General features: G+C 37.9%; 1 protein-coding gene across 8 annotated transcripts in view; it reads left to right on the top strand.

The window, feature by feature from the left end:
* The window catches only part of DRAM2 (DNA damage regulated autophagy modulator 2), a 30,903-nt gene extending 7,909 nt beyond the window's left edge, over positions 1–22,994 (top strand). For 4 of the 8 annotated variants that reach the window (XM_055584772.1, XM_055584770.1, XM_055584771.1 and 1 more), the window contains 7 exons: positions 1,315–1,459; positions 5,606–5,673; positions 7,326–7,465; positions 18,317–18,494; positions 19,018–19,100; positions 19,726–19,818; positions 20,341–22,994. In XM_055584772.1, the coding sequence (XP_055440747.1) occupies positions 1,329–1,459; positions 5,606–5,673; positions 7,326–7,465; positions 18,317–18,494; positions 19,018–19,100; positions 19,726–19,818; positions 20,341–20,448 (801 nt within the window). In that variant the 5' untranslated portion in view covers positions 1,315–1,328 and the 3' untranslated portion in view covers positions 20,449–22,994. Of the gene's footprint in view, positions 1–193; positions 333–406; positions 510–597; positions 750–1,314; positions 1,460–5,605; positions 5,674–7,325; positions 7,466–18,316; positions 18,495–19,017; positions 19,101–19,725; positions 19,819–20,340 lie in introns of those variants that run through there. The other 4 variants (XM_055584774.1, XM_055584773.1, XM_055584775.1 and 1 more) reach the window with 4 other exon arrangements.
* Positions 22,995–23,785: the final 791 nt, after the last annotated feature.

Raw genomic sequence — 23,785 nt, forward strand, 5'->3', positions numbered from 1 at the left:
GTGTCCTTGTTGAGAAAGTAAGGGTGCCGTCGGAAACAAAGCAGGAGTACTCAGATGAAGCTAGAAGAGTTGAGACTTGAAATGTATAGCAGTTAACGTGTGGTAGTGGAGGAGGAGGTGTGACACTATTTGTAGCCAGACAAAACAAAGGTTCAAAGGTGTGCAAGAGGGCATGACACACTTGGCAACCTGAAAGAGATTTGCATCATGATTGGTGTTAGAATGGAACTGCCTGAGTTTGAATACTATCTCTACTGCAGCCCTATGACCTTGGGCAGTTCTCTTAACTTCTATGATTCTGTTCTGAGGAATAAAGATATCATATGTTTAAGGTACTTAATAGGCTTGCTGACACAGTAAACACTGTTTTTGTATTGATGGTGAAGATGGTGATAGCTAAGGCAGGGAACTGGGAGCAGACAGAGAAGTGGCCAGAGAGGAATGTATTGAATAAATAGAGATCAGACAATAAAAAGACCATAGGCCATGTCAAGAAGGAAAGAAAACTTGTAAGGGCATGGCGGGAGGCACTGAAAGGTTCTCTGGAGGAGAATAAAGTGGTCAGATTGGTATTTTAGAATTAGAATGCTTTTAAAAAAAAATGTATAGTAGAGTCTGGGTTGGTTGTGGTCCAGACTAAGGGAGGACCATTTGCTGCTGCTGCTGCTAAGTCGCTTCAGTCGTGTTCGACTCTGTGCGACCCCATAGACGGCAGCCCACCAGGCTCCTCTGTCCATGGGATTCTCCAGGCAAGAACACTGGAGTGGGTTGCCATTTTCTCCTCCAATGCATGAAAGTGAAAAGTGAAAGTGAAGTCGCTCAGTCGTGTCCAACTCTTAAGAGACCCCATGGACTGCAGCCTACCAGGCTCCTCCGTCCATGGGATTTTCCAGGCAAGAGTACTGGAGTGGGGTGCCATTGCCTTCTCCAAGGGAGGACCATTTAGAAGGTTATAATAATAATCTGGTCAAGAAATGATGGTGGTTTAGGTAGAGTAGTAGCAGTGAAGATGGAGAGAAGGGGTAGATTTTAGGAAATCCAAGAGGTGAAATTAACAGTCCTTGGTAATTGATTATGTGTGGAAAGATGGGGTAGAGAGATAGTGTCTGGATGCAGAAAGTGGGTGATTCCTGGTTCCATTTACTGCAAAACTGAAGGAGAATAGGTGTCAGTAGATGGTATGGGAATTGATCAGAAGTGAAACAGCTGAGGATGAAAAGTACAATTTTGTGGGATGGGATGGCTGAAGTAGAATAGATGAAATACTCTTGAATAATCTTACCTAATTTGTTTTTTTTTTTTTTTCTGCCTCAGGAGACCTGTTTGAGATGTGGTGGTTTCAGCAAGGCCTCAGTTTCCTTCCTTCAGCCCTTGTAATTTGGACGGCGGCTGCTTTCATATTTTCATATATCACTGCTATAACACTTCACCATGTTGACCCTGTTTTGCCTTATATCAGGTCAGTGAAATGTATTCTTTTGTGGAGAATGGTATGTATCGTTCATATTTTAATATTGAACTCAACATTTAATTTTAACATTTTGAAATTCAAATTTTATGTTTGATATTACAATAATAAAAGCAAAAAAAGGAAGTTGTATTTGGTTCTTTCTGTGTGATAGAGAAATATGGAGACAGATGGTTAAGGTTTAGTGAATTGTGACACCTCAATGCCTGTTTTCCAAATAAGTATTCAAGGTTTCAGGAGATAGAGTTGGAATTATTTTCCCCTTACAATTCAAAAATACTAGAACAACGGTAATAAGAATCTGCCTGCAATGCAGGGGACTCGAGATCGATCCCTGGGTCAGGAAGATCCCCTGGAGGAGGGCATGGCAACCCACTCCAGTATACTTGCCTGGAGAATTCCATGGACAGAGGAGTCTGGCGGGCTACAGTCCCTGGGGTAAGAGTCGAACACTACTGAGTGACTAACAGTTTCACTTTCTTTCAAAGATAACAGTAATGGCAAAGATCAATTGATTTGCTTACTACGTACAAGGTAATGTTCTAAGCATTCTTCTTAAATAGGTCTTAAATAATTGAATCTTTACAGCCACCCTTTGAGTTAGGAACTATTACCCCCATTTGATAGAGGAAGAAATGAGGTCCAAGGAGGTTGTTTGTTCAAGGGCATATGACTCAGTAATTGATGGAACCAAGATTCAGTTTGACCAGGCGAGCCATTTGATTCTAGAGACTATGGTCTTACTCTTCATGACATGTTGCCTAGATTTTTCTGACACAACTAAGTATCTAAATTTGTTGATAATGTTTTTGAAATATCAAAACTACTTGTGGTTTAAGTATGGGTATTTGATTACATGTGCTATGTCCATAATCTTTTTTTTTTCCAGTTATAAAGGCAATATGTTGTTATTATAACATGTTTTAAACAGTACTAGAGTGATTATAAAAGTGAAATTCAAAGTCTTTTCCAGCCTCCCTCTAGTTTCTGCCCCTCCAGGAATGATTAACGACTTGGTTGATTTCCTTCCAGTTTGGTTGTTTGTCATAGTTGTTTCATTTATTTGTTTGTTTACCCTCTGAAAAATAACCTTTCCAACACAGAAAATAGAGCACTTCTGAAAGGTGATAAACTTAAAGGCTAAATTTATCTGTTTTAAATGTCAGGAAGAGATCAGGGCAATGCCATGTCATTTACTGTTTCCACGATGGTATGGTGTAGCACACAGGTCACCAACAGATTGAGTCTACTTTAAGAAGATTTATAAAATCCAAAGCTATAAAGTTTCCATTTCTAGGAATAATTTTGATAAGTCACCACTGTTTACCACTCTGATCAAAGGACCTGTAGCTTAAAGGGCCAGTTCATTCTCTAGTAACTCCAAGAGAGCATACATGTTCCTGAGAGTGTTTCATCATTTTTATTTCCCCTTAGAGAATTTGCTTTCATTTCAAAGAGCTTTTTATAATTTGAGGCCACTGAGTTTTTTATCAGAGTTTCAGTTCTCTGATGGTACTGCATGTGATTTTCTGATAGAACACTAGACACTTCCTTTTCTGTCTCTGTTCTGCTGCCTTTTAATTTTTTTTTTGCTAATGAACTTAGTAGTATTATCTGGAGAATTTCCTCCCACATTTTAATGTATGTAAACTTAGTGGTACTTATGTTTACTTCCCCTAGGCTCATTGTCTTCATCTGAAAAATGATAGAGTTAGACTAGATACTCTGCAAAGTTCCTTTCAGCTCATAGACCCTACCTGAAAGACTTCATTGTTACCTTCCCCATACAACATGCTGCTGCTGCTGCTGCTGCTAAGTCGCTTCAGTCGTGTCCGACTCTGTGCAATCCCACAGACGGCAGCCCACCAGGCTCCGCCGTCCCTGGGATTCTCCAGGCAAGACCCCATACAACATAAACAAATATAAATTTGACTTCAGGGATAATTCACAGTTCAGAGACAATTCTGCAAGTGTGCTTCAGGTGTTCTCTTGGTTCAAGTTATGAATGTGTAGGTAGGGTTCCTGAGACTAGCCACTGGGGTATAAGAAGAAATTGTTAGAATGTCTATGTATTTTATATTTCAAAATATTTAAACTTTTATTTGGGAATTCCCTGGTGGTCCGGTGGTCAGAACTCCTCACTTCACTACCAAGGGCCTGGGTTTGATCCCTGGTTGGGGAGCTGAAATACCACAAACCATGCTACGTGGCCAAAAAAAAGAAAAGAACTTGTATTTAATATATGCATAATAATATAAATAACATATAATAGTGATCAGATAATTTTTTTTAATGATGCATAATGACCACTGGGTTGAAATGCAATGCTGATGAGGTGATGGGCTTGGCTATTTTTATTTGTAGGCCAGTTTATCATTCTGATCCAGAGCACACTTAGCCAGCCATCTTGGAAGTGCATGCTATTATTTACTTGAAAGTGAAAGTGTTAGTCACTCAGTTGTGTCTGACTCTGTGCAACCCCATGGACTGTAGCCTACCGGGCTCCTCTGTCCATAGAATACTCCAGGCAAGAATACGGGAGTGGTTTGCTATGCCCTTCTCCGAAGGATCTTCCTGACCCAGGGATTGAACCCATGTCTCCTGCATTGCAGGCAGATTCCTTACTATCTGAGCCACCTGGGAAGCCCCATAAGTTATTTACTTATGGGTAATCTAAAACAGGAGCATCATTTGGAATACCACAGTTAAAATTATGGATTTTTTTTTTCTAGTTTATTTTTATTTTTTGGTGATACCATGCAGCATGTGGGATCTTAGTTCCATGACCACGGATCAAACCCATGCCCCCTGCTTTGGAAGCACAGAGTTTTAACCACTGGACCACCAAGGACGTTCCATGGATTTTTTTCTGATTATAAGAATAATACATATGCATTTATTCTTGAAAATTTGAAAGGTAGAAGCAAAGACAGTCCCCACTCTCTGAAGATGATCAAAGAGTAACAAAATCTTTTGTGTCTTAAGAAACATTGTAGAGTGGGAAGGAGCAATCCTTAGAATCAGTATTTGATACCTTATTTTCCTAATCCTGATCCAAATATTCACCAGGTATTTATTATTGATTCCTTAACGGATATGACTTTGCTCTTTTTTTAAAATTACCATTATCAGGGTTGAGATCCTTCTTATCTCCTTACTATATTACTTCAGTTTGAAGATAAAGACTTTGTCTTTTTAATCTTTTCAGTAGTTTGAGGAAAGGGGAAGGAGCTAACATTCACAGAGTGTCTTCTGTGTGCCTGCAGCTAGGCTAGATATTTTGCATGCATGACCACAGTTTCATTTCCTTATGTTGATCTGATGAGTCTGGGAAGGAATTGATAGCTCCATTTTTTAGATAGGGGAGAACCGTATACATAGAACATACTCAAGGTTCTTGAGTATACATAGAACATACTCAAGGTTCCCCAGTTAGTAAATGGTGGGCTGTTAATCAGGATCTATGCATTTCATCCTGCACTGAAAGACAGGCATGTAAACAGACACATTGCAATACAGTGTGATCTGTGATTTTAATAGAAGTCTGGAGTGGAAGCTGTGTGAGTCACCTAGGCTGTAGAGAGGAGAGAACTCAAAACTGGCCTTGAGTGGAATCTCCAGAAGGGCAAAGGCAAGGGTTTTGTCTCTTTTATTTCCACAGTGTTTTTGTCCCTAAAATGCTGTCTGACAATCCTGTTAGGTGCTTGATAAATATTTTTAAAAAGTAATCAAGAAACAATTAGGTTTTAATTATAGGCAGAGAACAACAGATGTCCAAAGAATCTGAAAGGATCTTTGGTATTTAGGGAATATTCAGGTGAGACAGATAAACATGCTGCCTGACAGATGTAAGTTAGTAATGCAGCCTCAACATGACAAGGATAGCTATTTTATCAATTTATAGTGAATTCTATTATATGAAAAAGAAATAACCCTAAGTGATATGAGAAAAAAGTGAACATTAAATATTGAGAGCTGAAATTGTCATGTTCTCATTATAAAATTAAGGGTTGAGTCATGGAATTTATAAAAAGATAAAGGATTTGAAATAACCTCTTTTGTTTCTTATCCATTAGAAGCAATACACGTGTATATCTAATATGAGAAATCCTCATACCTATTTTTTTTTTCTTCTAGTGACACTGGTACAGTGGCTCCAGAAAAATGCTTGTTTGGGGCAATGTTAAATATCGCTGCAGTTTTATGTAAGTAGTAAGAATGATTTTGGGAATCAAAATTTATAGCTGAATTGCCCTTTACTGTTTGGTTATTTGTTTTACTTGCTAGTTTCACTGAAGGAGGGTTATCATCACTAAATTATTGATGACAGATATGTTTCTTTTAAAGTAAAAACAATGTCTAGAAATGCTAAATTATGGAAATAAATCTTTTAAAATATCTATAGAGCTATTTGACTACTCATGCAAATAGAAGCTGTAAAGTATAACCAAATATTCCTTGAGGTCTTAAGGGGATTTCTTAAGCAACCAGTAGAGGACAAAGAGCTATCAACACACTGACCACAACTAACCGCAACAAAATTCCTTCAAGATAAACAATTGAGAAGTTTGAGAATAGCTATGAAACTCTGTTTTGATTTTTGAGCGATATTCTAATGCCAAAGAAATGCAGTTCTACCATACTATTTTACATTCCTTTCATTATTTTTTGAGCTAATTTTTTAATTAATGGTTTACTAAAATAATGCTTTTTCACAATCCACCAATTGTGATTGTTTTAAATATTTGCATTTTTCCATATCATGTTTATTATTTGCTCAGGGCAAACATTTAAGTTAAAAAAATTATTTCAGTGTACAGAAGTTCATCTTATAACTAAAGTTTTCAGAAATATGTCTCTACAAAAGTGTATCTCTGTTATGTTTCCTACACTTTTAGTTCTTTGGCAATATTTTTGCAATGGAAGGTTTAATTTGGCCCTTTCTTAACCAGTAAGGACAGTCAAGTGGGATTTTGTGTTTTTTTCCTATGTTACTGTCTGCTTTATCTGATTGAGCCAAGTTGTAGCAATTTGAAATGAAATGAGAGTGAAGCAAATAATCCTTTGGTGTTTTTTTGCCTATGTCTATCTTATCCATATTCTTCAAACTAATTACTTTAGACTTTAATACTAATCATATGTAATAGTTTGTGTGAAGTCGCTTTAGTTATATCTGACTCTTTGGGACCCCAAGCACTGTAGCCTACCAGGCTCCTCTTTCCATGGGATTCTCCAGGCAAGAATATTGGCGTGGTTGCCATCCCTTCCTCCAGAGGATCTTCCTGACACAGGGATCCACGTCTCTTATATCTCCTGCATTGGCAGGTGTGTTGTTTACCACTAGCACCCCCAGTTTGTGCTTTATAAAACATGTATTACTAGAGATTTTCAGAAAACATCAAACGCACCTCTAAAATTTTTCCAAAATATTTTTAACATGAGGCCCACAGGAAGCAAAGAACTTGCTCAGTCACACAGAGATAATAGTAGTTTTACAGTACAATCTTAAAAGTTCTTTAGAAACTACAGCTGGTTTTTTGCTTGTTTTGTTTTTTCTTCTCTCAGATTATCTTTAAAAGGAAACTATGTTTCTTGAGACTTCCTTGGTGGTCTAGTGGTTAAGACTGAGCTTCCAATGCAAGGGGCATGGGATTGATCTCTGGTCAGGGAACTAAGATCCCACATGCAGTGAGGTCAAGGGGTGGAGTGCAGGTGGGGGGGGAGGGGTGGGGGGGGGAGGGTGGTGCTGAGGTGGGGAACTCCATGTTTCTAGATACCACTGACTTTTGTGAGCCTTTTATCGGCAACTTTATTCCTTAGTTATTACTTTTTTGTTTTTCCAATTGTCTTTTCCCAGGCGTTGCGACCATTTATGTTCGTTATAAGCAAGTTCATGCTCTGAATCCTGAAGAGAACCGAATCATCAGATTAAACAAGGCTGGCCTTGTACTTGGATTACTGAGTTGTTTAGGACTTTCTCTTGTGGCAAACTTCCAGGTTTGTGTTTTAGCCTAGCGTAAGTATTTTCCTGAAGTCCATAAAAATACATGCTAAAAAAGGAAACCTAAAGATCCAGTTACATAATCCAAGCAGATATTAGAGTAATGCTTGCTGCTATAACAAAGTCCACAATTTCAGTGTCTTAACACAGTTGAAGTTTAGTTTTCACATAGATGCATCACATGCTGGTATTTTTGGTTGGTAGATGGCTTACCTTCCACAGTGATTTAAAGGTCCACACACTGCCCATCTTTGGGCCTTGCAAATCCTTAAGAATCTTTTGTCTTCTGCATCTAGCTGCCTGAAACAAAGAGAACATGCAGAATTCACACCTGCTTCTTAAAAACTTTGACCTGGCAGTGACTCACATGTTCTACTCACATTCATTTTTGCTAGATACAAGAAAGGCTGGGAAATAAAATCTTGCTGGGCAGCAGTTCCCAGGGCAACTCTATACTATGGAAGAGATACAGAAATTTGTGTGGACAGCTAGCTAGCTGTCTACCACAAATATGGTCCTGCCTTCTGTAGTCAATTTGTATAGTTCAGTGTTTAAAAATGTGTTTGGGGGTTTTTAGTATTTGGATAGTGATTCTTTGCTCCAGTTATCCCTTGATCAATTTAACAATATCTCTCATCAGTTCAGTCAGTTCGGTTCAGTCTCTCAGTCGTGTCCGACTCTTTGCGACCCCATGAATCGCAGCATGCCAGGCCTCCCTGTCCATCACCAACTCCGGGAGTTCACTCAAACTCACATCCATCGAGTCAGTGATGCCATCCAGCGATCTCATCCTCTGTCGTCCCCTTTTCCTTCTGCCCCCAATCCCTCCCAGCATCAGAGTCTTTTCCAATGAGTCAACTCTTCGCATGAGGTGGCCAAAGTACTGGTGTTTCAGCTTTAGCATCATTCTTTCCAAAGAAAACCCAGGGCTGATCTCCTTCAGAAGGGACTGGTTGGATCTCCTTGCAGTCCAAGGGACTCTCAAGAGTCTTCATCACTGTATAGTAAAAATGGATTGCAAAGTGACCTTCACATTTAACATACTACTTCTATTAGTAGCTGATACTTTTTTACACAGCCCAGTGAATTCCAGTGGGAGTTCCTAATAGCACCCATGCAAAACTGCCTTTCTCCCTTAATCTCATTCAGCCATTAAAACAGTGTATATTTGTATACATTCTTTATTTTCAGCTTCCATTCTAATTCACATTCATCACAAGGGTCTCATTGACCTTGTAATTTTGATTCAAATTACTTTTTCTTTTGATAATATCTATTTTCATGCAGCTTTGGACCTGTTGAATGAATATGCTCTACATCTTTTACTCATGGCTTCATTGCCTGTTTATAAGCAAACCCTGTAGCATTACTCACATAGCAAACAGTTCTCCTTCCTTCCTTTCTAATGTAAACTTTCACTGCTTATTTAAAATGGTGAGTTAAATGCCTCTTTCTCTTCTCCCCACTTCTGTCTTGCAGAGACAAACTCTAGTTGATTCATATAGGAAAAATTGTACACAAACCAGGTCTACAAAGGATTTATAGGTGCAGAGCTTAAATTGGAAGAGAGGCAAGCACTTTATTTTAAAGTAGGGACTTGTTGGTTTATCTCTTAAATATTTCTTAAAATCATCTGCTTCTCCATTTTTTTTCCCTACTGTCTCTACCATCTCCTTCTCAACCAGTTTAGATTTCACCACCTCTCCTCTGGATTACTGCCATAGCCTCCCTAATAGTTCTTCTGCATTCGGTGTTATATCCCTTTAATTTGATGCTGCAGCCAAAGTAATCTTTTAGAAATACATGTACACCTCATTCCTGTTTCCTTGTACCCCTTTTTTTTTTTTTAATTTTATTTTATTTTTAAACTTTAGATAATTGTATTAGTTTTGCCAAATATCAAAATGAATCCGCCACAGATATACATGTGTTCCCCATCCCGAACCCTCCTCCCTCCTCCCTCCCCATTCCATCCCTCTGGGTCGTCCCAGTGCACCAGCCCCAAGCATCCAGTATCGTGCATCGAACCTGGACTGGCAACTCGTTTCATACATGATATTTTACATGTTTCAATGCCATTCTCCCAAATCTTCCCACCCTCTCCCTCTCTCTCAGAGTCCATAAGACTGTTCTATACATCAGTGTCTCTTTTGCTGTCTCGTACACAGGGTTATTGTTACCATCTTTCTAAATTCCATATATATGCGTTAGTATACTGTATTGCTGTTTTTCTTTCTGGCTTACTTCACTCTGTTTAATAGGCTCCAGTTTCATCCACCTCATTAGAACTGATTCACATGTATTCTTTTTAATGGCTGAGTAATACTCCATTGTGTATATGTACCACAGCTTTCTTATCCATTCATCTGCTGATGGACATCTAGGTTGCTTCCATGTCCTGGCTATTATAAACAGTGCTGCGATGAACATTGGGGTACACGTGTCTCTTTCTCTTCTGGTTTCCTCAGTGTGTATGCCCAGCAATGGGATTGCTGGATCATAAGGCAGTTCTATTTCCAGTTTTTTAAGGAATCTCCACACTGTTCTCCATAGTGGCTGTACTAGTTTGCATTCCCACCAACAGTGTAAGAAGGTTCCCTTTTCTCCACACACTCTCCAGCATTTATTACTTGTAGACTTTTGGATCGCAGCCATTCTGACTGGTGTGAAATGGTACCTCATAGTGGTTTTGATTTGCTTAAAGCTCACAGGTCCAAGGTCACTTGAAAAGAGAGAAAATCAAGAGAGAAAAAAATAATTTGTTAAACTGCCAAGCTACTTAATTAATCAAAAGGTCCTGTGAGATCTGACTGCTGTCTACCTGTATAGCCTCATGCTGCATCATTGCCCCTCCTTATATTATACATCAGATCAGATCAGATCAGTCACTCAGTCGTGTCCGACTCTTTGCGACCCCATGAATCGCAGCACGCCAGGCCTCCCTGTCCATCACCAACTCCCGGAGTTCACTCAGACTCACGTCCATCGAGTCAGTGATGCCATCCAGCCATCTCATCCTCTGTCGTCCTCTTCTCCTCCTGCCCCCAATCCCTCCCAGCATCAGAGTCTTTTCCAATGAGTCAACTCTTCGCATGAGGTGGCCAAAGTACTGGAGTTTCAGCTTTAGCATCATTCCTTCCAAAGAAATCCCAGGGCTGATCTCCTTCAGAAGGGACTGGTTGGATCTCCTTGCAGTCCAAGGGACTCTCAAGAGTCTTCTCCAACACCACAGTTCAAAACCATCAATTCTTAGGCGCTCAGCCTTCTTCACAGTCCAACTCTCACATAGCAGGGGTCTTTCTGTGTTCCTTGAATAAGGTTTACTTAACTCTGTTTCATACATTGTTTCTTCTGTTGCACATGCTACAAACCAAGCCTAAATAGATGTAGGCAGACTTGATTTCCTCAGGGAAGTCTTTTTTGTCAGCAGATTTCATCTTTTAAATTTCAGGTTTTCTTTCTTTGTGTTCTCTAATTCTCTGAAAACTAATTCTTTGCAGCACTTCTGGTAGTATAATCTTTTATTTATGTTTTTAAAATTTATTTTTAATTTTTAAGTTGATATATTTCTCCTTTAAGTATAGCTCAGTGGTTTCATTCACCATTGTATACCCAGAACCTAACATAGTACTTAGCACAGACATGCTTTCATACTAAGTATTAATATTTAGTAACTTATTGAGAGGGGCTAAAGGAACTAAGCAGGATGGATAAAAAATTCCCTGTGATTACTGTGATGGTCTGCATTGAAAGAGACCTAATAATTACAATATGGCCTTTGAAAACTCTGACTTAAAAAAATACATTATTTAATTTCTTTGAAAACAAGTGTGTATAAAAGCATCCAGCAAGGGAATTCCCTAGTGGTCTAGTGGTTAGGACTCTGTGCTTTCACTGCCAAAGTTTTTGTATATGTGTGCTCGGTCACTCAGTCGTGTCCAACTCTCTGCGGTCCCATGGACTGTAGCCAGCCAGGCTCCTCTGTCCATGGAATTTTCTAGGCAAGAATACTGTAGTGAGTTGCCACTTTGTGCTCCAGGGAATCTTCTTGAACCCGAGATTGAACCCACGTCTCTTGCGTCTCCTGCATTGACAGATTCTCTTTCAGAGGGCTTGAGTTCAATTCCTGGTTGGAGAACTAAAATCCTGCAAGCATACAGCCAAACAATCAAAAAAAAAAAAAAAATGCAGCAAAACAAATATGTGTCCTCAGTGTTTAGGAATTTTTCCCATCCTAGTGTGTCGACTGAAATAAAAATATACCATGTGAGAGATGTGAGAGATGTGAATTGCAGTTTTATTTGGGGACTTATGAGGGCTTCCCCTGTGGCTCAGCTGGTAAAGAATCCGCCTGCAATTCGAGAGACCTGGGTTCAATCCCTGGATTGGGAAGATCCCCTGGAGAAGGGAAAGGCTACCCACTCTAGTGTTCTGGCCTGGAGAATTCCACGGACTATACAGTGCATGGGGTCACAAAGAGTTGGACACAACTCAGCGACTTTGACTGAGGACGATAGCCTGGAGGCATCCTCTGAGATAGTTATGGGGAACTGCTCCAGAGAAGTTAAGGGGGTTCCCATCAGCATATATGTGATACTGGAGAAAGAGTACATTCAGTCAAACACACGTCTCATAGAAAGTTGCTGCTAGTCATAAGGCAGGACTATCTAAGTTAGTGCTTTTCTAAGTATGAGAGGATATAAGAATTTGGGTTTATAAAATTATCTCTTGAAAATTATCTCTGAAGGCCTGTTGTGCCAGTTTCTCCCAGCACACAGAGTGCCTCATTCCTAATCTCTGCCCTGAGCTCTGTTCAGAGTGTGTTGAAGATGAATGATTACCAGGGCTAATCCCTGTAGGTCCAGATGGCGTGTAACATTCTTTAGTTAACCCTAGAAAAAATTTATCCTCAAGGAAACTTGGAAGGGATAACTAGGCAGGAATCTATATTGAATTTCTAGAGCTGTCATAACAAAATACCACAAACTGGATATTAAAAAATGAGAGAGATTTATTCTGTCAGGGTTCAGGAGGCCAGAAACCTGAAATCAAGATGTTAGTAGGGTTGGTTCCCTTTTGGGGGCTCAGAGCGAGAATCTATTCCATGCCTCTCTCTCAGCTGTTAGTAATTCTTGGCATTTCTTGGCTTGTGGCAGCATACTGTAATATATGCCTCTGTTATCACATGGCATTCTCCTTTCCTAGAAAATTTATCTTCAAGAAGACTTTGGAAGGAATATCATTCAGTTCAGTCACTTAGTCATGTCCAACTCTTTGCGACACCATGGACTGCAGTACGCCAGGCCTCCTTGTCCATCACCAACTCCCAGAATTTTCTGAAACTCATGTCCATTGAGTTGGTGATGCCATCCAACCATCTCATCCTCTGTCCTTCCCTTCTCCTCCTGCCCTCAATCTTTCCCAGCATCAGGGTCTTTTCACATGAGTCAGCTCTTCACATCAGGTGGCCAAAGTATTGGAGTTTCAGCTTCAACATGAGTCCTTCCAATGAACACTCAGGACTGATCTCCTTTAGGATGGACTGGTTGGATCTCCTTGCAGTCCAAAGGACTCTCAAGAGTCTTTTCCAACACCACAGTTCAAAAGCATCAATTCTTTGGCACTCAGCTTTCTTTATAGTCCAACTCTCACATCCATACATGACTAGTTTTTAAGTTGCATTAAAACTTTTAGGTGAAGATTACAGGGTATTCAGTACATGGTTTATAATTTCTGTAGCAAACATTTGCCCCTGATCACACACATACCTCTATAATTTGTCTTGTCTTTGTCAAGGAGTATGTTTTTGTCTTTGTTAAATTTTATATATATATATATATATATATATATATATATATATATTTTTTTTTTTTTTTTTTTTTAAGATTTATTTATTTTTGGCCGTGCTGGGTCTTTGTTGTTGTGTGAGGGTTTTCTCTACTTGCAGTGATCGAGGGCTGCTGCTTAGTTATAGTGCACAGGCTTCCCATTGCGATGGCATCTCTTGTTGTGGAGTGTGGGCTATAGGGTGCATGTAGGCTCAGTAGTTGTGGCCAACGGAATCAGTTGCTCCATGGCATGTGGGATTTTTCTGGACCAGGGGTTGAACCAGTATCCGTCCCTTGCATTGCAAGCAGATTCTTAAGCACTGGAGCACCAGGGAAGTCCTAAATGATATATTTTTAAAGAAGATAAAATTGTGATTGTTGTGGTACATGTGTCAAAGATTGCATTTAGTTTGTTAATTAATGAGAGGAATAGTGGATACTGCAAACCACTTCAAAAAGAAGTCGGAGTACCATACAATTACAAGTCAGAAAAGGAATGCTCAAATGAATTCACAAATAGATTCTAAACTATAGATTCTAAACTAACAAAACTGGTCATTATTCACAAAGTGAAAGTCAGTTGCATTCAGTAGGACACAGTATGCCTTTCTATTCACATTGATTACTTGTGTTACTATGCATTTTCAATAAGTTAACTTTTATCTCTACACATAATGTCTATCATTGTAAAAGTTCTCCCTGCAAAATAGCCTAATCAAAGCCAAGTACAATTAACATTTCTATAGAATCATTCCCACAGGCTCTAGCATTCTATTGAAAGGGTATCTGTTGCCCATTTCAAGATCTTTTGCTGTTTCCCTAGTCTCTAAATGACAAAATTAAATGGGTTAAACCGAAGTACTGTCAGTTAAAACTAGCTTTATACACCTCCATTCTGATTATAAACATAGTAGTGAATGTTCTCTATTCTTTTTCTTTTAACTATGGGATTTTGTTGATGGAACTGTGTGCTGATCACATGTGGGCATTCATCAGACTATATCTATATTTAGCTTCATCAATATATGAATGAAAAATGTTGCCTGCCACGTCAATAAACAAAGACTATCGCAGTCATCAAGCTACTACAGCCGTTCCCAACAGTGAGCCTTGAGAAAACTCAGGATGGAGACAAATGGGCTCCCAGCTGCCAAGCCTTCAGCCACTGCAGCCACCGCCCAGCAGTGCACCCTGAGGGGACTCAGGATGGGGACTGGATACTGGACCTAGATAGCTAAGGTGCTTATCAAAGGAATGATTTCAGTGAGCCCAGGCTCTTGCATCTTTCCATATATAGAAAAGCACAAAACTAAGTTGAGATATCTGGTTTTCTTTATTAATTAATAGTAGTCATCTTTGTTGCAAAACTTACATATATCTGGTTCCTCCCTTACCTCTTCAGGACAGTTTCTTAGAGCTATCTGAGAGGCTACCTCCTGGACATGAAGTCTTCAGAAAGTCTTCCAAATAAAATATAACTTTCAAGGTGGCTCAGACGATAAAGAATCTGCCTGCAGTGCGGGAGACCTGGGTTCGATCCCTGGGTTGGGAAGATACCCTGGAGGAGGGTGTGGCACTCCAGTATTCTTTCCTGGAGAATCCCCATGGACAAGGAGCCTTGTGGGCTACAGTCCACGGGGTCACAAAGAGTTGGACATGACTGAACAACTAAACACAGCACACGCTCAACCTTTATCTTGTTCATATTTTTCAGTCAACAAATATATGTGAGAATATTTTTAAGGAGAAAAATCCTGCTCTTAGCCCTAAGTCAATTTCATTTTTGCAGCCTGTATCCATATATACTGGTAAATTCACATGAACCAAGAAGATAATACCATTTTGTATTGATTTATGGGTGCTGAACTTTTTTTTTCTTTGTGACCCAAGGTGACAGTAACAATGATTTTTTCCCTTCCCAGTGCTCATAACTTACTGCCAGTTAAAACAGCCCAAACCTTATTTATCAAAGTAGCACTTTCTCCAAAGGAATCCAAATAACTTGTTATCTTTATTTCTTTATACTTGAGACTTCTTACACCTTCAGCTAAAAAAAGTAGACTGTATGTGAATTAGCATAGTTGATTGTAGAAGGAGAGAACCAACCCCTAACCTAATCTCTCTTTTATTACCTTAGTCATACCCTCTTTTTTCTTTTAATTTAAATTTTACTTTTTTAATTGTAATGTAATTGGTTTACAATGCTGTGTTAATTTCTGCTGTACAATGAAGTGAGTTAGCCATGAAAGTGTAGTCGCTCAGTCATGTCCCACTCTGTGACCCCATGGACTGTATGTAGTCCACCAGGCTCCTCTGTCCATGGAATTCTCCAGGCAAGAGTATGGGAGTGGGTTGCCATTCCCTTCTCCAGGACATCTTCCCAACTCGGGGGTGAAACCCAGGTCTCTCGCATTGCTGATAAGTTCTTTACCATCTAAGCCACCAGGGAACATATCCCCTCTCTCTTGGACCTCGCTCCCACCTCTCCTCCTCGCCCCTGCCTCCCCTCATCCCTCCCATTTAGATCATCACAACACCAAGCCGAGCTCCCGGTACTATACAGCAGGTTCCCATTAACTGTCTGTTTTATACATAGTAGTGTATATATGTCAATCCCATTTTGTCTCAGTTTGTCCTACCTTCCTCTTCCCCATTGTGTCTACATGTCCATTCTAGATTCCATATATATGTGCTAATGTACGATATTTGTTTTTCTCTTTCTGACTTATTTCACTTGGTATGACAGACTCTTGTTCCATCTACGTCTCTACAGGTGACCCTGTTTCATTCCTTTTAATGGCTGAGTAATATTCCATTGTGTATATGTATCACATTTTGTCCATTCATCTGTCAGTGGACATTTAGGTTGTTTCCATGTCCTGGCTATTGAAAATAGTGCTGCATGAACGCTGGGGAGTCATACCCTCATACCATGTGCTGTGTGGTATCTTGTCAACCAAGTGACACAGACAGCATCCATTTAGAAAACTGTATTAGGTTGGTACAAAAGTAATTGTGATTTTGCATTGTTGAACTTTGCTGTTTGTTATTAGAATACATTCTTAAGTAAATGTGATTATGTTATACACTATTTTAATGCACATTTTTCACTTTTTTTTTTTGCTAATGACTTAGTACTTGCTGTTTATTTGTATATTTATTTTAGACTAGGGAAATGATGTTAGATGAAGCAAATTTGAACAATTTTCTTATTCAAGTTCAAAATGGGTCATAAAGCAGTAGAGACAACTTGCAACATCAGCTCATTTCATCCAGGAACTGCTAAGGAACATACATTGCAATGGTGGTTCAAGAAATTTTGCAAAGGAGACGAGAGCCTTGAAGATGGGGAACACTGTGACTGGCTGTTGGAAGTTAACAACAACCAATTGAGAGGATCATTGAAGCTGATCCTCTTAAAACAACACAAGAAGTTGCCGAAGAACTCAGTGTCAACCATTCTATTGTCATTCAGCATTTGAAGCAAATTGGAAAAGTGAAAAAGCTCAATAAGTAGGTGTCTCATGAACTGACTGCAAAAAAAAAATCATCATTTTGAAGTGTTGTCTTCTCTTATTCTGTGTAACAGCAAACCATTTCTCAATTGGATTGTAATGTGCGATGAAAAGTGGATTTCATACAGCAATGGGAAACAACCAGCTCAGTGGCTGGACTGAAAGGAAGCTCCAAAGCACTTCCCAAAGCCAAACTTGGTCATGGTCACTGTTTGGTGGTCTGCTTGCTGCCTGTCTGATCCTCTACAGCTTTCTGAATCTCAACGAAACTATTACATCTGAGAAGTATGTTCAGCAAATAGATGAGATGCACTAAAAACTGTAATGCCTGAAGCTGGCATTGGTCAACAGACAGGGCCCAGTTCTCCACTACAGCATCCAACTGCACATTGCATAACCAACGCTTCAAAAGTTGAACAAATTGAGCTGTGAGGTTTTGCCTCGTCCGCCATATTCACCTGACCTCTCGCCAACTGACTACAACTTCTTCAAGCATCTCGACAAACTTTTTGCAGGGAAAATGCTTCCACAACTAGCAGGAGGCAGAAAATGCTTTCCAAGAGTTTGTTGAATCTCAAGGCAAGAATTTTTATGCTACAGGAGTAAACAAACTTATTTCTCATTGACAAAAATGTGTCATTGTGATGGTTCTCATTTTGATTAATAAAGATATGTTTGAGCCTAGTTGCAGTGGTCCAAAACCGCAATTACTTTTTCACCAACCTAATACTTCAACCAAAGGCTTTGATAATAGAATTTTTGGGAAGCTACTGTCATCACTTTTAAACAGGGACATATATAGTAAAAAGTAAAATGTAAATGGATATTAATGAGAGTAAGGCAAAGGAAAACAATAATACAAAAACAAACAGTAAGGTAACAGAAAAAATTTGCAGTTCCTGCTAATCTCTTATTGTATAATTTATCAAAACAAGTCAAACTAGAAACAAGAATGTTTTAATTTCTTTAACCTTTAAATTGTATTTAGATTTTATTTAAATTTAAGTTGATACTCCTTGCCTCCTGCATTCCCAACCATCCTAGTTCTCTTTACTTTGTTCTACTCTTTTTCTATAACCCATATCACTATTTAACATATATGGAATTATTTCTAAAGTTTATTTTTTATTGTTTGTGTTCCTTCACTTGAATGTAATCTGTGAGGACCAAATTTTTATCTGATTTGTTTACTCATATATCTGAATGCTTAGAACAGTAGCTTGACACATAAGAGGCACCCAAATAAGCATGATTAAATGAGTAAATGAGTAATTACTATCATGTTTTCACTAGTGGCATATGAAGTAATTTGGATGACTGTAATCTTCAGGTTTATTCTGAGTACTGAGAGAAAATTATCTCAGGAAATAATCTGTAGACTCTACATAGCTTTCCTACTCAGTGAATGTCCTGTTGAATTTGCTGGACTTGTGTTTTTAAATATTGTGTTTGTGATGCTTTTGACGTTTCTTTTATTGACTTATTTCTTCCTTTTACCTCTCAGAAAACCACCTTTTTTGCTGTACATGTGTGTGGAGCTGTGCTCACATTTGGTATGGGCTCATTGTATATGTTTGTTCAGACTATCCTTTCCTACCAAATGCAGCCCAAAATTCATGGCAAGCAAGTCTTCTGGATCAGACTGTTATTGGTTATCTGGTGTGGAGTAAGTGCATTTAGCAGTATCCTTTACTGTAAAATGTGGCTACCCTTGAAAGGGAACTGAACAACAAAATTTAAGTGAACACTGTTGACATGTTGTAAACAGGCCTTTTGTGGGCGAGCTTCTTGGTTTACTAAATCCTAAATTAATTTGAATCATGAAATTCAAATTTTTACTTGGGACATGGTAACTGAGTGAGAAGCAAAGATAATGTCTGGCCTAATCATACTCACTTCAAAGATAGGAAAGATGAGTTGATTCCCTCCTTAAGAACAATTGTGTAGCAAAGCTTATGATAGAACTAAGAATTTATTGAGCAAAGAGAAACTGACTCTGCAAAGCATTTTATAATAATCTGGGCACATTTTAAATTTTACTAATGCCATGTAATATGAAGTCTTTAAGAAAATGGTTTTGGGCCTTGGAAACAAATATATGTGTGATCCTTTTAGATCTTTGAAGATATTTGTTTTTAATTTTGAGTTTAGCTTAAACTTAACATGTCTTCCTTGAGATTCTTCCTTGACATTTCTTTTTAATAGTGCTGACTTGCTCATCACTTTTGTACAATGGCAGTTTTGGTGCTGATATAGTACAGAAACTCCATTGGAACCCTGAGGACAAAGTAAGAACTGAAATAATTTACTAGATACTCCTAATCAGAATCCATATTTTAATGCTCAAAATGTAGTATCAAGTTTGTCATGAGCATTTTTTGCATGTGTGCATGTTCAGTTGCTCAGTCATATCCAACTTTTGGGGACTCTGTCGACTGTAACCTGCCAGGCTTCTCTGTCCATGGGATTTTCCAGGCAAGAATACTGGAGTGGGCAGCCATTCCCTTCTCCAGGGGATCTTCCTGACCCAGGGATCGAATCTACATCTCCTGCATTGCAAGCAGATTATTTATACCACTGAGCCACCTATTAATCTGAGCATTGTTTACTTAAACTTTTTTAGTGGCATTTAATGGCTCATGACTTTGGAAAAGGCAGTAACTTCTTGGTTGTAGAGTTAAGTTCTCCTGTTCTTAGTTATTTGAATGAAAATTTTACTTGCTATAAATGAAAATGTGATAGATCATTTAGGATGTCTTTAATGTCCACCTTTAATTCTAGAGATATGTCAAATAAATCAGGGGTTGATATTTCAGAATACTGATTGGTTTATAAATATTACAGGTTTTTTATTTGAGGTCATATGAGTGAAATTTCACAGAACTGTTTTTTTTGTTGTTGTTGTCACTTAAGGGTTATGTGCTTCACATGATTACTACGGCAGCAGAATGGTCTATGTCACTTTCCTTCTTTGGTTTTTTCCTGACTTACATTCGTGATTTTCAGGTAAGAAAATATAGAATTAGATATATGCTGTCAAACTTCCTTTGGTGGAATAAGAAACTTTCTATAGGCAACTCTCTCGCCTTTTCAAAAATTAACTTCTTAAGCAGTGAGCCAGAAGAGGAGCTTCTAACGTGATTTGTTTCTGTGCTTTGAGAAATAGTGTTCTGTTAGCAAGGTTAAGCCTTGAAAATAGGGTTGTAAAACAATTAAATTTGCAGATACTCTCTCAGAGAGTTTTTATCAACTCAGGCTACATTTATATAGGCCATCCTCAACATTTAGTTTTATTGATTCTTCATAGAAACCAGAGAAAACCAAGGAACTTCTGAGGAAAGAAGTTTATTTTTCACAATTCTGTTTGTACTACAGATGATACTTTTGGCAGTACAACAGCCATCTCTCTCTTGTTCTTCATTAGAATTGGTTTACATTCTGGATCCCAAGATATTCCCAGAATATATTGAACATGTGATCTGTCTTTAAGGAGCAAACTTCTACATGTAATTTTCTTTTCTGTTCCAGAAAATTTCTTTACGTGTCGAAGCCACTTTACATGGATTAACCCTTTATGACACTGCTCCTTGCCCTGTTAACAATGAACGAACATGGCTACTTTCCAGAGATGTATGATGAAACGACAAGATATACCTTTGGTGATTATGATTCTCAGGGATTGGGGAGATATTCATGAAAGTTACTTATTCTCCTCCGAAGTTTTCAACCATTTAATCAAGGCTGACTGTGACATGAAAGAATCCTGATAATCAAGAGACATGAATTAAGACATTTGATGTTGTTTTAAAGGACATCTTCAAGAGGATCATGTAAAAACATTTATGCCTATACTTTTTTAGCCCAGAAAGTAAAACCAAAGGACTACAACATTGTATATTTTTTTTCTACTTTTTTTTTTTAAAAGAGAAACAACCAGAACTGCACCAAGCAGTCTGCAAAATCCAACTTTTCACATTTTTAAAACCATTAAAACTCATGATTTGTTTGGAGCAGTTATGTAAGAGAAACATTTCAGGACCCCAAATAATCAGCAATGCTCAACAGCTTCTTTAGAAATGGGTTTTGAAGTAATAGTTTTACCATATTAATATATTTCATACAGTCTTTATAAAATTTATTTCTTCTGGAATCCAACTTTAAAGGGAAGTAGACCTGAATTCACATGAGCACTTTAATTGCTTAAGCTTTGCACAAGATATTCTGTGGATATTGATTTGATTGCTGCCACAAGGCCAGATACTATGCTAAATGGTCTGTCACACCTGCTCGCTCTCACTTGTTTCATGAAGGTTAGTCTCTGATGTGAAACTTTAATTACTAATGAATGAAAAAAAATAGCTATAGGTAAATGTACTCCAGTTGCATTTTGTATAGAACAGGATTAATGTTCCGACACAAGGCTGAGAAGTTTCTGAATAACAGCAAGTATAATTAATGTAAAAGTCACCTCAAACTGCACTCAAGAATTTATTAAGATTTCATTTATAGCAAATTATAATTATTTGAAAAAGAAACCTTGAACAGACGTTGGACCTTTTTTTAATGGGATGTGATCTTTGTAGAACCCCAATTCTAAAGGATAGAAACAGCAATCCAGAAAAACTAGGTGTAGAATAATGATGATACATGCACCCACCAAAATAATTTTGTTTCTCTCTGGACATGCAAGTAATTGGAGCACTTCTACTTGAATCCTTATCTGTGCAGATAAAGAATGGTTTACAGATCCCAGATAAAATTCAGAAGAAGAAAACACTCATCTGGAAGGTGCCCAGTGATCAAATGATTTGCAAAAGAATCTCTGAAAAAGATTAACAAGGTTTTTCTTTTTAGAAGAAGTGGGTCCATAGCCAGAATAAAAGATGGTAAGGAAAGGTTTAAAGTGTAAGAGAGAGCAATTAAGGGAAGATGGTTATATGGTAGAACCATAGATCTCAATTATGAAAAGCTTGCTGGTTGTAAAAAGGTAAATGTTTCTGAAGACTTCTGTACTTATAAGATAGAAAATAGAATACAATACTGTTTAGCTATATAAAGCAACAGTGAACATGGGAAACATTTCAGTAAACACTGATTGATATCTGACATCACTGAAAAAAATTTTCAGTACAAACCGTAAAACATCTTTTTAATGCCTCTGAAAATCATGATTTTCATCATGTGCAACCACATCATGTGCAACCACATCTGTGAAACAGTATCTAGTCCTGACTGCTGTCCCTCAAGGAAGCTGTAATCCAAGTTGTAAAGGACCACAGTATGGTAAGAAGGAAACAGATAAAATCAAAGTTCATAAAATTATAGTTTATGTGGGGGCCAGATGGCACAGGGAAGAACATGGACTTGTGCTTCCATATTAGAACTTAGAGGTACAGTAACAACTTTAAATTATTTTAAAAACAAAAAATATTACTTGAATAGTATTTTAATTTCATTATTTAACTTTTACCCTTAGAAATAACATGGGCTGAAAATATGAATAAGTTTAAAAAGAGATTATAAATAGAAATTTTTGAATGTGCCTTCATCCCTTATCTTAAGCCTGAAGTAATGGAAGCTAACCATACCCTCCCTCAAAGTATGTCTTGCCAACACTATCGGATAGTAGTATTAATAGCTTGGATGAATGGGTAAGGTAGTTCAATTAATTTGGTTTTAAAAGTAGACTTTTGAGAATAGGAGGTTAAGCTGACAAAATCAACAGATACTGTTTCCTGTGTTCTTAAAGACATGGCAAGACAACATTTCCCTTTTAGTCAAGTATAGGCAGAAGAATGAATTTTAGTCATGAAATGTAAATGATTTGGATGTGTCTATTTCAGCATTATGATTTTGAAAAACAAGAATGCTGTTTCCCAGTTTTGTCTCCTTACATCAGTTGTTTATTGATGAGAACAGGGTTTTAGGAGATGGCAGACTAACATGTAGGAGCCTGAACTAGTTCTCTTTTAATCAGATTTTAGAATATCAACCTAGATATCTAATATAATGTGAGAACTCTTTTTAATTATCCTGCTTACCAAGATTATCCGTTTCTAGAATAGTGTCATGCTGTAAATACTCAGTGGATTTATGAAAGAGAAAGACAACTTTTCTTGTGCAGTGTTCTATACAGACTTGCCATGAAATGAAATTGAATAAATGTTGGATTACTGCCCTAATATTGTCTTTTTTTCAACCAACCAGAGTGCTGGTTTTTAAAACAGTGTATTTATTAGGAAGGTAAGAATGTAGAATAGATCTAAGACAAAGGAAAAGTCTTTCTGAGGCATTATTGGTCTTACCAGTGTAAACAGTTGTATCCTCCACAAGGCATGGTAATTTGACATACAGTTTATCTGAGAATTCACCTACTCAGAAGACTTGAACAGAATATAAAGAGAATGCCTCAGAAATTCTAAAATATACAGTTGGAATGTAGGGCAGAGAGAAATTCCCCATGTTTGGATAACTGGCAGCTCAAATGAAAAGCACAAAGATTCCAGTAGAGTCACGTGAATCAAACTAGCAGTAACAAAGCTCATCTCCACCTCAACTGTAAATCATGTTAACTAACCTTCCATTCTATATACCTGACAAAATAGGCATTCCCCTTTTGGGAGGCAACTGCTGTTTTTAATACTTACTGTTCTTTTATAGAATATATACAGCATATAGTCAGAACTTATAAAATCATTCAAAGGAGCAGAAAAATTTGATACAGACAGGAAATTGTTAATAAAAGCAAACTCAGAGATTGCTCAGGTGTTGTAGTTATCAGAGGGAGATAACTATGATAAAAGTGCTGAAGGAGCTAGTAAAAAGAGTAGAAAACATGCATGAAAAGGGGGGATTTCAGCAGAGAAATGTTTATTTAGAAAGCAAAATAATTCTAGAATATCATATGACTATGCAGAGGAAAGGATGTAAACTAAAAGATAGGGCAATTGAAAGTATAAAAGCTGAAAACCAA

Source organism: Bubalus kerabau, chromosome 6, assembly GCF_029407905.1.
Source record: "Bubalus kerabau isolate K-KA32 ecotype Philippines breed swamp buffalo chromosome 6, PCC_UOA_SB_1v2, whole genome shotgun sequence".
NCBI classification, from domain to species: domain Eukaryota; kingdom Metazoa; phylum Chordata; class Mammalia; order Artiodactyla; family Bovidae; genus Bubalus; species Bubalus kerabau.